General features: G+C 28.8%; 1 protein-coding gene across 2 annotated transcripts in view; it reads left to right on the forward strand.

Moving 5' to 3' along the window:
• The window catches only part of LOC136082905 (ubiquitin carboxyl-terminal hydrolase 7-like), a 157998-nt gene extending 151942 nt beyond the window's left edge, over positions 1-6056 (forward strand). For both annotated transcript variants that reach the window (XR_010639822.1, XM_065802316.1), the window contains one exon: positions 5478-6056. Coding sequence is in view for 1 of the 2 variants with exons in the window: in XM_065802316.1 (XP_065658388.1) it covers positions 5478-5645 (168 nt within the window). In the remaining variant the exon portion in view is untranslated. The remainder of the gene's footprint in view (positions 1-5477) is intronic.
• The last annotated feature ends 7263 nt before the right edge of the window (positions 6057-13319 follow it).

A 13319-nucleotide genomic window follows, 5' to 3' on the forward strand; every position in this document is an offset into this window, starting at 1 on the left:
TTTTCATTATGATATTAATCAAACTCTATCTAATAATAAATTGTGATCAGATACAACATGATTGCATGTTGTTATCAGAAGATGCTGAATATTTGCCACAACTTCTTGTGGATCCATTTAATTAGTTTTTCCAACAGTACCAAAGAGTACTTGACAGACACAAAGGTCTCCTATAATTTCAAAGAAATATGATACAACGTCATCCTTTCGATCTCTATTATAAATATTTATGAAAAAAAAGTGATATTGCAATAGCTACCTGAAATGATACTAGAGGATTTAAGGTGACACATTCATGGTTCTCTCTTATTATTTTACAGTATGTTTTCCCTTTTGCAGCAAAAACAAGACCAGCAGGAGTATCATCAACACCAAAATTGATGAATTGTGGTGTTTCGTTGTGATTAAATATTCTCCCTATATCAAGACCAAGCTCCCCATTCAAGATCAAATTCCAGTCTCCTTTTGTTCTGCTTCAATCATAATGCCAGCTTCAATGAATTCTTCTGCAAGAGTTACAAAGCTTCAGTCATAATGCCAGCTTCAATGAATTCTTCTGCAAGAGTTACAAAGCTTCAGTCATAATGTCAGCTTCAATGAATTCTTCTGCAAGAGTTACAAAGCTTCAGTCATAATGCCAGGTTCAATGAATTCTTCTGCAAGAGTTAAAAAGCTTCAGTCATAATGCCAGCTTCAATGAATTCTTCTGCAAGAGTTACAAAGCTTCAGTCATAATGTCAGCTTCAATGAATTCTTCTGCAAGAGTTACAAAGCTTCAGTCATAATGCCAGCTTCAATGAATTCTTCTGCAAGAGTTACAAAGCTTCAGTCATAATGCCAGCTTCAATGAATTCTTCTGCAAGAGTTACAAAGCTTCAGTCATAATGCCAGCTTCAATGAATTCTTCTGCAAGAGTTACAAAGCTTCAGTCATAATGTCAGCTTCAATGAATTCTTCTGCAAGAGTTACAAAGCTTCAGTCATAATGCCAGGTTCAATGAATTCTTCTGCAAGAGTTAAAAAGCTTCAGTCATAATGCCAGCTTCAATGAATTCTTCTGCAAGAGTTACAAAGCTTCAGTCATAATGCCAGGATCAATGAATTCTTCTGCAAGAGTTACAAAGCTTCAGTCATAATGCCAGGATCAATGAATTCTTCTGCAAGAGTTACAAAGCTTCAGTCATAATGCCAGCTTCAATGAATTCTTCTGCAAGAGTTACAAAGCTTCAGTCATAATGCCAGCTTCAATGAATTCTTCTGCAAGAGTTACAAAGCTTCAGTCATAATGTCAGCTTCAATGAATTCTTCTGCAAGAGTTACAAAGCTTCAGTCATAATGCCAGGATCAATGAATTCTTCTGCAAGAGTTACAAAGCTTCAGTCATAATGCCAGCTTCAATGAATTCTTCTGCAAGAGTTACAAAGCTTCAGTCATAATGTCAGCTTCAATGAATTCTTCTGCAAGAGTTACAAAGCTTCAGTCATAATGCCAGCTTCAATGAATTCTTCTGCAAGAGTTACAAAGCTTCAGTCATAATGTCAGCTTCAATGAATTCTTCTGCAAGAGGGCTTCATTGAAGCTGACATTATGACTGAAGCAAAAGGCAACCATGAAAAACAATTTGTAACTCAGTTTTGCTTGAACTATTTTTAATGTGAATTACAATAACAATACATAAACAAGTAAAAAAGCTTTAAATGCTACACCTGTATATTATAAAGTTTAATCAAAAACACAAAATTTACTCACGCCAAGGTGGAAACATTCCATTTCTCTTGTGCAATTGAGAGCTCTATTTATTGATACATTTTTTTGTCACTTGAGTGTCAAGCTTCTTTGCTTTAAAGCAGATTTACCTAACCTGCGTTAAACAAAACAAAAAATAAATATTAAAAAATCAAACAAAAAAGCTTTTCTCAACTCATGTAATTACATCTTTTTATATCTTACCATATTATCTTTTTCTACCTTCTAAACAAATATATATGATTGTAGAAAAATACATAAAGTTTTTAAAAAATACATAAGTTGTAGGTTTTCTAACAAAGCTACAACTTGTGTAACTACAGTAACAAATCCTGTAACTACAGGCAATCTTTTTATATCATAACATATTGTCTTTTACTACCTTTTAAAAATATATATAAGAAACAAAAATACTTATTTTTTGTCAAAACATTTTTTACATTTGCTGATAATGCTGCAAATTTTTCTCCCACCTTTCAAACTTTTATTTGTGTATTGTTTAACTTTCAAAACATCAAGGAAAAATTTTGTTAGTTCTGATTGTTCATGCCTTGCATTGCCGGATTTTTATTCTTAATGTATGAAACGATTGACATCTCTTCTCTCTCCAAGAGAATTTTACAGTACTTTCAAGACCATTAACTATTTTTCCATCAAGTCATACAGTTTATTGTTTCACGATCTTTAAAAAGTGGGAATTGTCTTATTTAAACGGGTGATGCTTAAGATATCGGACAAAATAAAATCAATAACTTGTTTATAAATGTAAAAAAAAACTTTTATTATATTTTTTAAATAAAGTATTTATCTTTTAATAAAAATAAGTTATTTTTTAAATGAAAAAATACCACCATCTGCAATTGATCTCAATATTGCTCTGACGCCTTTCATGAGCAACTGTAAAAAATTTAAATTGATTTCTTGTAGTTTTAATTTAATTTGATCAATCAAAACTTGCTCTGTTGAAGCTTGCCAATCTCCCTTGTAAACTTTCTGTGCCAAATGTCTCCAAAAGTTTTCAAAATGTCATGCTTGAGGCATATTTGGAGGATTGGATTCTTTATCAATGTCATAGACATTGGTTCATCTAATTTAGAGAATCTTTAGAGTAATGAGAACTTGCCAAATCTGGCCAAAATAAATAGTTAAAGTCTCCATGGTACTTGAGAATGAATGGAAGAAGTCATTTTTCTAAACATTCATCAATTTAGATTGATGAACTAATTGCTACAGCCTTGGAAGTGCGTAACAATGGCTCGGACATACCACGGTCAAATATGGCTATCCACATTAATAATTTTTTTAGAAATTTCTCTTTTCCTATAAAACGAACACTTTCTGGGCATGTTTTTTTGTTGTTTGTGTAGTATCCTGAATTTTCAGGCATGTTGTCCCCTGCAAAACAAAAGTATTTTTCGTCATAGTTTCCTGCTTCTTTTCTTTGTTTTTAATTGTTGTTCTATAGTGTATTTTGGAGTCTTTTTATGTTTTCTATATTTAATATTCATTTTTTTTACTGACGACCAATTGATTGATTTATACCGAATTTAAAACCTATTTTTCTCTTACTGACCCCTTTTTATTTGTTGACAAGTCTCGTTAATTCGGCTTTCTTTTCTCTAGTTCATGGATGTTGGACAACCAGAGTGCTTTCTATCAGAAAAGGATTGAACAGTTTCCAGTCTCTTTAGGTTATCATATATTGTACGTCGAGCAAATCCTTCCTTTTCGAAATGATTTACGATTTTTGTTTTATTTTTATATTAGGTTTATTTACAAAAAACATTTTGATTCTCGTTCACCTGCATTTAACCTCATTTTTAATGATTGTGTTTCAAATAATAAAGTTTATATTCTATAGAACATATATGTATAAAACCATAAAAACAAATTATTATGCTCAAATAATTAAATTCAGACTTGTATAACTTCCGCATCACCAGTTAATTGAAGCATATCCACAACATTATTTTATATTTGTTGCTTTTCTGTTTATAAGTGCTTTAATGACTTCATTTGGGTATTACAATACTGTCGACATTCCTATAATAATGAATGGCAACTCTCTCACTAAGTCTTCAAGCAAGAATAAGTTTTGTTTGATGGAACTAGAGATATAAGCTCCATTGAGCAGCAACCATGATAGTATTTCTAAAAAAGGAGAAAGAAATACAATCTTACGACGATGGGAGAGAGATTTGAGCTTGGCAGAGCAAAGCAGTTCAAAACAATGCGTTATTGGACCTTGTCTAGAAGAGAAAGAGCATCAGTAAAAGACCAGTAACGACAGCAGTATTCCATACAGGGACAAATAAGAGATTTGTAGAGGCAGAGAATCAAATCAGGAGCAAGAAAATGATAAGCACAATAAAGAGAAGCAACGTTAGCAGATGCTAATTTTGCAATCTATTATATATATATGGTTTCAATAAGAGGTCATTAGTGAATGATAATCCGAGAAGATGTAACGAAGAGGACTCAGTGAGAGGGTTGCCATTCATTATTATAGGAATGTCGACAGTATTGTAATAATTGTTTACAGGAAGTAACATATTTTATTGAAGTTCAGTGGCTGCCTGTTCTAGGAAATCAAAATGAGAAGACTTTTTGTCATGACAGGAGTGTAAAGTTGAGTTGTCAGCAAATAGGGCCAGTTTAGATGTAAGATAATAATGCTTCCTACTAAATGTTCATTTTAGCCTAAGAAAAGTTCTTTTTAAAAGTAAAATAATTTTTGAAAAATTAGTTGTCACTAAACAGAAATGACACAGTACAAGGTACACAGTTTGGAGTTAATATATAGTTTGAACACTAGGAGAATAAAACCTCCGCTTTGGTGTTTTATTCTCCTGGTGTGATCGTGATTTCTTGAAATGTATCACAATAAAATTACTCGGTTTAAATATTTTGATATGTCTGCAAAAATCCAAGAAAAGATTATTTTGAGAAAATGTGTTATCCATAAGAGTGTTGAGGCATAAACATAAAATTTTTAAAAATGAAACTAACCTACAAACTCTTTTTTAAGTATTGTAGCGTGTTTTAATTTAGTTTAAAGAATTACTCAGCAACCATTATTTAAAAAATCACCGGAAGTATCAAGATAAATATTGGATTGCAACGTCTGACGACAATTTTATTTTGTAAATAGGGCTGTCAAAAATGCCTGCACAGGGACCCGTCGAACGAACGGGCGGGCACGCGGGTTCGTGTTAAAATAACCACAGCTGGCTTTTAGAAAACATTTGTTTCAAATTAATGAACGCTATTTACTTACATTTTAGTTTTTCAGAATAAACTTTTTAAAAAGAAAACATTTTAAATATAATTTGCTTAATTGAAATTTTGATTTCTTCGAATAACCTTCAAAATACTTTTCGATATTCCAGATTTTGAAAGAGTTTCGTCCGAAAAACAAACTAATAAACGAGTAGGAAGAGTTCTGATTTATGTAAGATAAAATATTGTACATAACGTGAGGAAAAATAAGTGGGTTTCTAAATCAGAAACTCAAATAACTTTCGGGTAGCGTTATCAAATGACCGTTACTCGCCACATGCTACCTGGTCAGTAACTAACGGGTGGGTAGTTATTGACAGCCTTATGTGTAAATGCAGTTATACTTAATAAGTTATATTTAATAATGTAATTTTAATTTTTTGATCTGTATTGATGTATATATGTAATTTTTGTCTTAATTTGCATTAAAAAGTGATTCATTATGTTTTACAGGGAACGATAAAAGAACAAGCTACTCACACTAGTTCGTCAACACATAACCATCTTTCAATGGCAATATCGAAAGTGATTGCACTTGAAAGCAAAATTGCGTCAATCAAAGAAGAAACGGCAGCAAAAATAGCCTCTCTCGAAAAAAAAGTTAATTCTATTTTTTTATAAGTGCTTTTTCTATTTTTAAACTTTTATAGTTATAAATTTGATTAAAAAAGAAGCACAAAATAAGCAAATTTCTTTCGCATACATTACGCATAAATTGCATTACAACTGTTTATATGTTGGGGTTCTCGACGGTGCTGATTTGAGATGCATGATAATTATCATGTATTATAATAAAGATAGGATAGGGATCTAAATTTAACTTTTTTTGATTTGATGTAGTTTTACCACTTTTTCTTAATTAATTTATTGTGCTGATTTCGAATTACTTAACTTTTTTCTTTAATAAAAGATATTTACCTTTTAACTTTAATTTCTATAAAAGTGTTTATTTTAATAAAACAATCAATTGTTAAATTAAATTATTGTTATTATTATTATTATTATTATTAAATATATGCAAAGTAGAATCCATTATAATTTTTTTTATTCTCATTTTATCAATAAAGAACGTAATTATTATGTGTGGTTATTAATAAAACAAAATATTAGGCATTATACATGAAATTACTTCATATAAAGAACAACTTGTAACGATTACTACACGGTCGTTTACGAGCGTTATGTTTAGGTGCGCATGTGCCAGAATTTTTTCGAAATTTCAGAGATTTTAAAATGGCTACGGTTCATAGCTACTCAACGCACTCAATGCAAGTTATCATATTTTTTGTCTCGATCGTTCTCTGTGGTTACAAACATACCATTTTTCAGGTCTGCAATATATTATTTTATTTAGTTTTTATCAACAACAACAAAAGTATATTGATGTTTTACCTAAGCATGTTTTAACGTAAAGAATATGTTATGTAAACATTAAGCATATTATGTTATAAAGTAACAGATGTGTATATAGTGCTCGAAGTGGGGCGGGATGCAACGGAATACCATCCCGTCACCTTTTTATAAAGTATAAACCATCCCGCCACCTTTTTATAAACCTCTATATAAAACAATGATTAGATAGAATGGTATTTTTAAATTGAATTCAAATAATTTTCTTAAAACTAATGACTTTGAACTTAACGAAAAGCTCGATCTTGATTTAAATTACTTTTATGATACAGGTGCTTTACAAAATAACTGCTCTTATTTTATAATAATAAAATAAAGGAATTTCTTCAGCGGGATTATAATAATGTTATTCTTTTTAATATTAGAAGCCTACAAAAAAAAACTTTGAAATTTTTTTCAACTTAAAAGAAGCATCGAATATTTTTAACGTAATATGCGTAACAGAAACGTGGTGCAGCTCTGACGACATTGTATCGAACGCAAATCTCAGGCTTTAATATGGTTCAGCTTGCACGCAAAACAAATAAGCGTGGTGGAGGTGTTCTTATTTATGTAAGCAATAATTTGCAGTTTGTTATCAGGTCTGACATGATTATTTCTGATGGCGATAAAGTATTTCTGATGGCGATTTTAACTATTGAAATTATTACCGAAAAAAATAAAAATATAATTTTAAGCTGCTGCTATCGCCCACCATCAGGTGCAAATAACAGTTTTAATAATTTTTAAATTAATATCATAAAAAAAAGTTTTCACGAAAAAAAATTAAATTATTTAATTGAACATCTAAACTTAAATTTTTATGACTATTACATAAATAGCAACATTAAAAATTTTTATTACGATTTGTTTGAAAATGGAGCAATTCTTTTAATAAATAAACCTACAAGGGTAACAACAAAATCACCTTCACTAATTGACAATATTATTACAACCGAACTTGAAATAAATTGATTAAAAATGGAATTATTAAAAGTGAATCATCTGATCATTTACCCGTTTTTTTCTCTATTAATAGAACTACTGAGTTATTACCTCTACAAAAACAAGTAATTATAAAACGACTCATTAACGATAAAAACTACTTCTTATTTAAAGAGCAATTATCTTTGATAAATTGGAGTCTTATTAGTACAACTGAACCAAACAATATGTACAACTCATTTTTTAAAACATTTTATGAAATTTACGATGTAAATTTTCCAAAATGCAATTTATTTGAAAAATACAATTTATTTTAAAAATACAAAAATGATTCTAAAAAAACATGGAAAAGTTATAAATGAAATTATCAGTAATCATAAAATAAAAATTTGCTCTCTGCCCAAAGTTACTAAAATAAATGGGGAACTCTTAAATGATCCTATTAGAATACCAAGCAAAATAAATATTTCGTATCACTTCGACCAAACTTAGCTAAAAATATCCCTATTGTCACTAATTTACCAAGTAACACTCCCTCTCCTTTAAACTCTTCACTAAATATTTTTGAAACAACATTTGAAGAATTTGAATTGGCCTACAAAATTAGCCGTTGGACAAGATGATATCAATAGGAATATTGTTATTGGTTCTTATGACATCATTAAAAATATTATTTTTAAAATTTCTAGTTACTCAATGAAACAAGCAATATTTCCAGATGCTCTCAAAATAGCTAGAGTTACTCCAATCTTTAAAGGAGGTGAACTAACTAAACTCAATAACTATCGCCCAATTTCAGTTCTCCCTGCTTTTTCAAAAGTTTTGGAAAAAATTTTGTGAAATAGAATATATAACTATCTAACTATAAATAAAATATTATACAACAATAAATTTAAATTCAAAAAAAATAATTCTGCTGAACATGCAATGCTTCAACCACCTAAAAGTATTGCAAAATCATTTGAAAAATCACAATATACTCTAGGCATCTTCATAGACTTATCAAAAGCTTTTGACACGAAATTCTTTTTAAAAAACTACAACTCTATGGAATCATTATTTAAAAAATCGGAAACAATTTGTTAAAATAGATTCAACCTCATCATTAAATTTATTAGATATATCATGCGAAGTTCTACAAGGATTCATACTAGGACCTTTGCTTTTTTTAACTTTTGTTAATGATCTTTATAAAGCAACAAATTTGACAACAATTATGTTTGCCGATGACACAAATCTTTTTTTAACTGACAATAACTTCCCAACATTATTCAACAAAATGAATAGTGAAATCATAAAAATTTTTAACTGGTTTAAGTCAAACAAACTATCAATAAATATCAAAAAAAACTATATGTATCCTCTTTTACCCAGCTTCAAAAACAAATCTTCTTTTAAATATACCTTCTTTGTATATTTATAATACTGAAATAAAGAGAGCTAAAGCTACTAATTTCTTGGGTATTTACATTAATGAAAACCTCACATGGAAAATCATGTTAACAACCTAAACAATAGAATTGCTAGAAGTATTGGAATGCTATACAAATAAAGACCTTTTTTAAATAAATATACTTTAATTCAATTATATTACTCATTTATTCATTGCCATATTAATTTTGCTAATCCTGTATGGGTTGGTGTAAATAAAAGTACACTAGCAATTCTTTATCGTCAACAGAAGCATATTGCACGTCTTATAAACTTTAAAGACCGTTTTACTCATGCCAGGCCTCTTTTTCTTAAAATAAATATTCTTAATGTATATCAACTTAATGTATATAATATTATCTGTTTTATATATAAATGTAAAACTAACACTTCCCTTTATCCTTTTTATAATTTATAATCACATTAAAAAACAAACAAATACTATCTTCGAAATGAAAACTTTATCCAACAACCTTTTTCGCATACAAATTTTGGTAGATCTTGTATCTCTTATCGAGGAGCTTTTTTATGGAACAAAATAGTTTTGAAATATTTTGATTTTACTCAAGAGTGGAATTACAACACATTCAAAAAAAAAACTTAAACAGATAATTTTATATATCGATAACATATACCGATAACATTAATTTTTATAAAGTAAAATTTTTAAAATTTAATTCTTCATATTTACATATAATGAATGGTATATATCTTTTACGTTTATTTATTTTTACTTTCGACAAGAATATATATATTTTTCACAATAAATGTAACGATCTAGTTGAAAAACAAAGCGGTTCTTGACGACAAGATGTTAAGGTCATCTACGAGATCCCAAGTTCTTCCTCTTACAAACTTAATTATTCTTGTAATTATTCTATTCTACACTGAGGCATATTCGTTTAGACGCATCAATTTTTTTCTCTTTGTCTTAATTTTTTTCTATGAATTGTCAACTGATATGCATGCAAGTTATTATCAAAATAATTGTTGTGTTGTGGGCTAATAAAAATCACACAAAAAACTTTTCTATGTGTCTTTATTAACATGAGAGTATGTTTGATATACAAAAGTACATTTTTTAATTGGAATATATCTATAGACGCAGTCATATTTTTGACAATAAAAAATGGAAATTAGTAATGCGTATGTCCTCCATTACACTGGATCACCTCAAAAAGTCTGCCTTTCATTGACTCCACTAGTCGTTGAAGTGTAGTTTGGTCCAACTCGGACCATGCTTCAAGGATTTTACACTTTAACTAAGTAACAGTTTTAAATTGGTGTCCGGCTGCTTTAGCGTCATAAACTTTTCTTGATAGCATTCTCTACACGTTCTCGATTGGATTTAAGTCCGGGCTACAAGCTGGCCATTCGAGAACCGGGATATTGTGGTCTTTAAACCATTTCATAGAATGCCTAGATGTGTGAATTGCAGCATTATCTTGCTGAAATATGGCATTATCGTCCATGTTTTCATCCATATAAGTTATGAGAACATCATCCAACATTTCTGTATACTTTATCGAGTTCATTTTAGGTAAACCACAACACAGAGTCAATTTTCCTGAATAAGAAAATCCACCCCAAACCATTAAACTTCCTCCTCCATAATTTCGTTTTGTTTGTGGGTCATTTATTCCTCTTAGATCATGCCAATAACAACTGTAAGAGTCCGGACCATCTAAATTGAACTTTTTTTCATCTGAAAATATTACGTTTTGCCACTCATGAGTCCAATGCATATGGTTTTTAGCAAACTGTAATCTAGCAATTTTATGGTGTTTTTTTAACATTGGTTTTTGGTGTGGTTTCCTCCACTTTATATTTGGTGCTGTACGTAGAATATGTGCAACATGTTTATTGGTGACAGGCAATAATAATTTATCCTTTATTTGTGTTGCATTCAATTTATTTTTGGTTGCTTCGAAGCGAATTCGATTAATTTGCTGATTTTTTAATACTTTGTTGCCGTTTGTTGCTTTTTTTACACCTTAATTGTCACCTTTTGCCATGTAGTTTCGTACAAAATGGTCAGATCTTCCAATTTTTCTTGCTATTTCTCGTATAGAAAATGCTGGTGAGATTTCTGAGCCATGGTATAAATTAATTTGTATTTTTTCAGCATCTGTTAAATACTTTCCGTTAGGCATTTCGTAAAATGCAATAAAAATGATACTGGCAGAGCAAAAGATCAAATTACACTAAAATTTATCAATCTATTTGTGTAAAAGTGATTAAAAATCAATAAATACCGTTATTAACCTGATTGCGTCTATAGATATATTCCAATTAAAAAATGTACTTTTGTATATCAAACATACTCTCATGTTAATAAAGAGACATAGAAAAAATTTTTTTGTGGTTTTTATTAGCCCACAACACAACAATTATTTTGATAATAACTTGCATGCATATCAGTTGACATTACATAGAAAAAAATTAAGATAAAGAGAAAAAAATTGATGCGTCTAAACGAATATGCCTCAGTGTATTAATGAAATTATTATTATTGTAAAACGACTAATATTGTAAAACATTTAAAGAAAGAACAAAAAATTAAAACTTTAAAAAAAAAATTTCATTTACCAAATACCATCCCGTTGCATTTTTTTCTCCACTTCAAGCACTTTATATATACATATATATATATATATATATATATATATATATATATATATATATATATATATATATATATATATATATATATATATATATATATAAATTATGTCAGTGTATTCTACAAATAGAGTGCTCAATGTTTTTAAAGAACAAGGCAATAATAAATTAGTAAAAACACTTATCTTCAACTTTCATCTGCAACATTATGTTTCTCCGTCAGTAGATTCTTCCTGATGAATCTACTGATGGAGAAACATTAATGACCTCAACATTAATGAAACAATCTCTTATTTTTAAAATTTTTTCTAATTTTTAAAATTTTTCCTTTTTCAATTTAAATCGACACTTTTTCCTGAAATTATAATATATTACTTGCAGTGTTATTTAATTATTGTAATTGTAAAAAAATTAAAAAAAAAAAAAAAAAAAAAATTATATGTATTATAAATATTTTATTATATTTGTATTTGGTTTATATTTTGTTATATTTTGTCAACGACAAAAATGGGGCAAGATGATAAGACTATTGTCTTCTACTGCTCCAGTCATATATTTCAAGGTAAAATGTTGTACAAACTTATATTAATAATGACGAATATATATAAAATAAAAAAATAAAAAAAAGAAACATGATGTTGAAGATAAAAGTTAGATAAGTGTTTTTACTAATTTATATATATATATATATATATATATATATATATATATATATATATATATATATATATATATATATATATATATATATGTATATATATATATATATATATATATATATATATATATATATATATATATATATATATATATATATATATATATATATATATATATATATATATATATATGGCCAATTCCATAATTCAGTGACGCATCATGCGTAGAGATTTTTTTTAATAGAAATTTTTCTATAACTCAAAAATAATTTTTTATTACTCTAAATCAATCTTGAATTAAAATTTTATAGTATAAACTAAACACAATGGTATTAACATAACACTGCTACATAGCAAAAATTAAAACATGAGTTCAGTGACGCAACGCGGAAAAAAGTGTTTTTTTATCAGCATACTTTTAAATGGAGTTTTCGCTGAAATTTTAATTCTTGCTTGACTTATTAGATTTTTTTGTTGTAATTTATTCATTTGGCTATAAGGTAGTCATAAAAAAAGCCACAAACAATAAAGTTTTCATATCGTTTTATTTTACAGAAAAAAAACTATCAGTTCAGTGACGCAACGTTCAGTGACGAAACAAAAAGACGAAATTAAAATCATTTTAAAAAGTTTTGTTATTTTGTAATAAATTTTAATTATACTCAGGTGAAAATAGCATCGGAACAACGTTATCATTCTGAACATAAAAATAATGTGATTTTGATATACCTTTGATTTTTCTTGAATAACTTAAAACTGAACTGAATCCAAGTTCATTTTTTTGTTGTCTTGTATCGTTTTCTGACAAGTGAATTACAGATATTTGCAAATCTTGTAATGCTAACGCAAAATCTGCAGCTGATCTGATTTCGTATTGACTAGTTTTAACTCTCAGGGCTGCGATTCGCTTAACAGTAGCTCCTATTCCGTCAACCACTCCTTTCCCGTGCATCGCTGCAAAGAAATGCCAGAAGAATTTTTTATGAAAACGTTTTTCAAACACAACCATTGCAGCCATAATGCTTTTGTTTTTGAACTGAGAAGTGGCGTTATCGCTGAACATGTGTACTTCTTTGACTTGATCAGGAATAAAGTGAAGGATTTTTTCAATGTACGGTATAACAGAAGACTTAGTATGATCAGTTGAATCTGAAACTTTGGCAAATGTTTTTAACTCAATGTTCCAGACTGCTAGGGTCATGATAGAAACTTGATTTTGACAAAAATAAGCCGCTTGTGGCTCATTTTG

The sequence above is a fragment of the Hydra vulgaris genome, chromosome 08 (genome assembly GCF_038396675.1).
Source record: "Hydra vulgaris chromosome 08, alternate assembly HydraT2T_AEP".
Classification (NCBI taxonomy): domain Eukaryota; kingdom Metazoa; phylum Cnidaria; class Hydrozoa; order Anthoathecata; family Hydridae; genus Hydra; species Hydra vulgaris.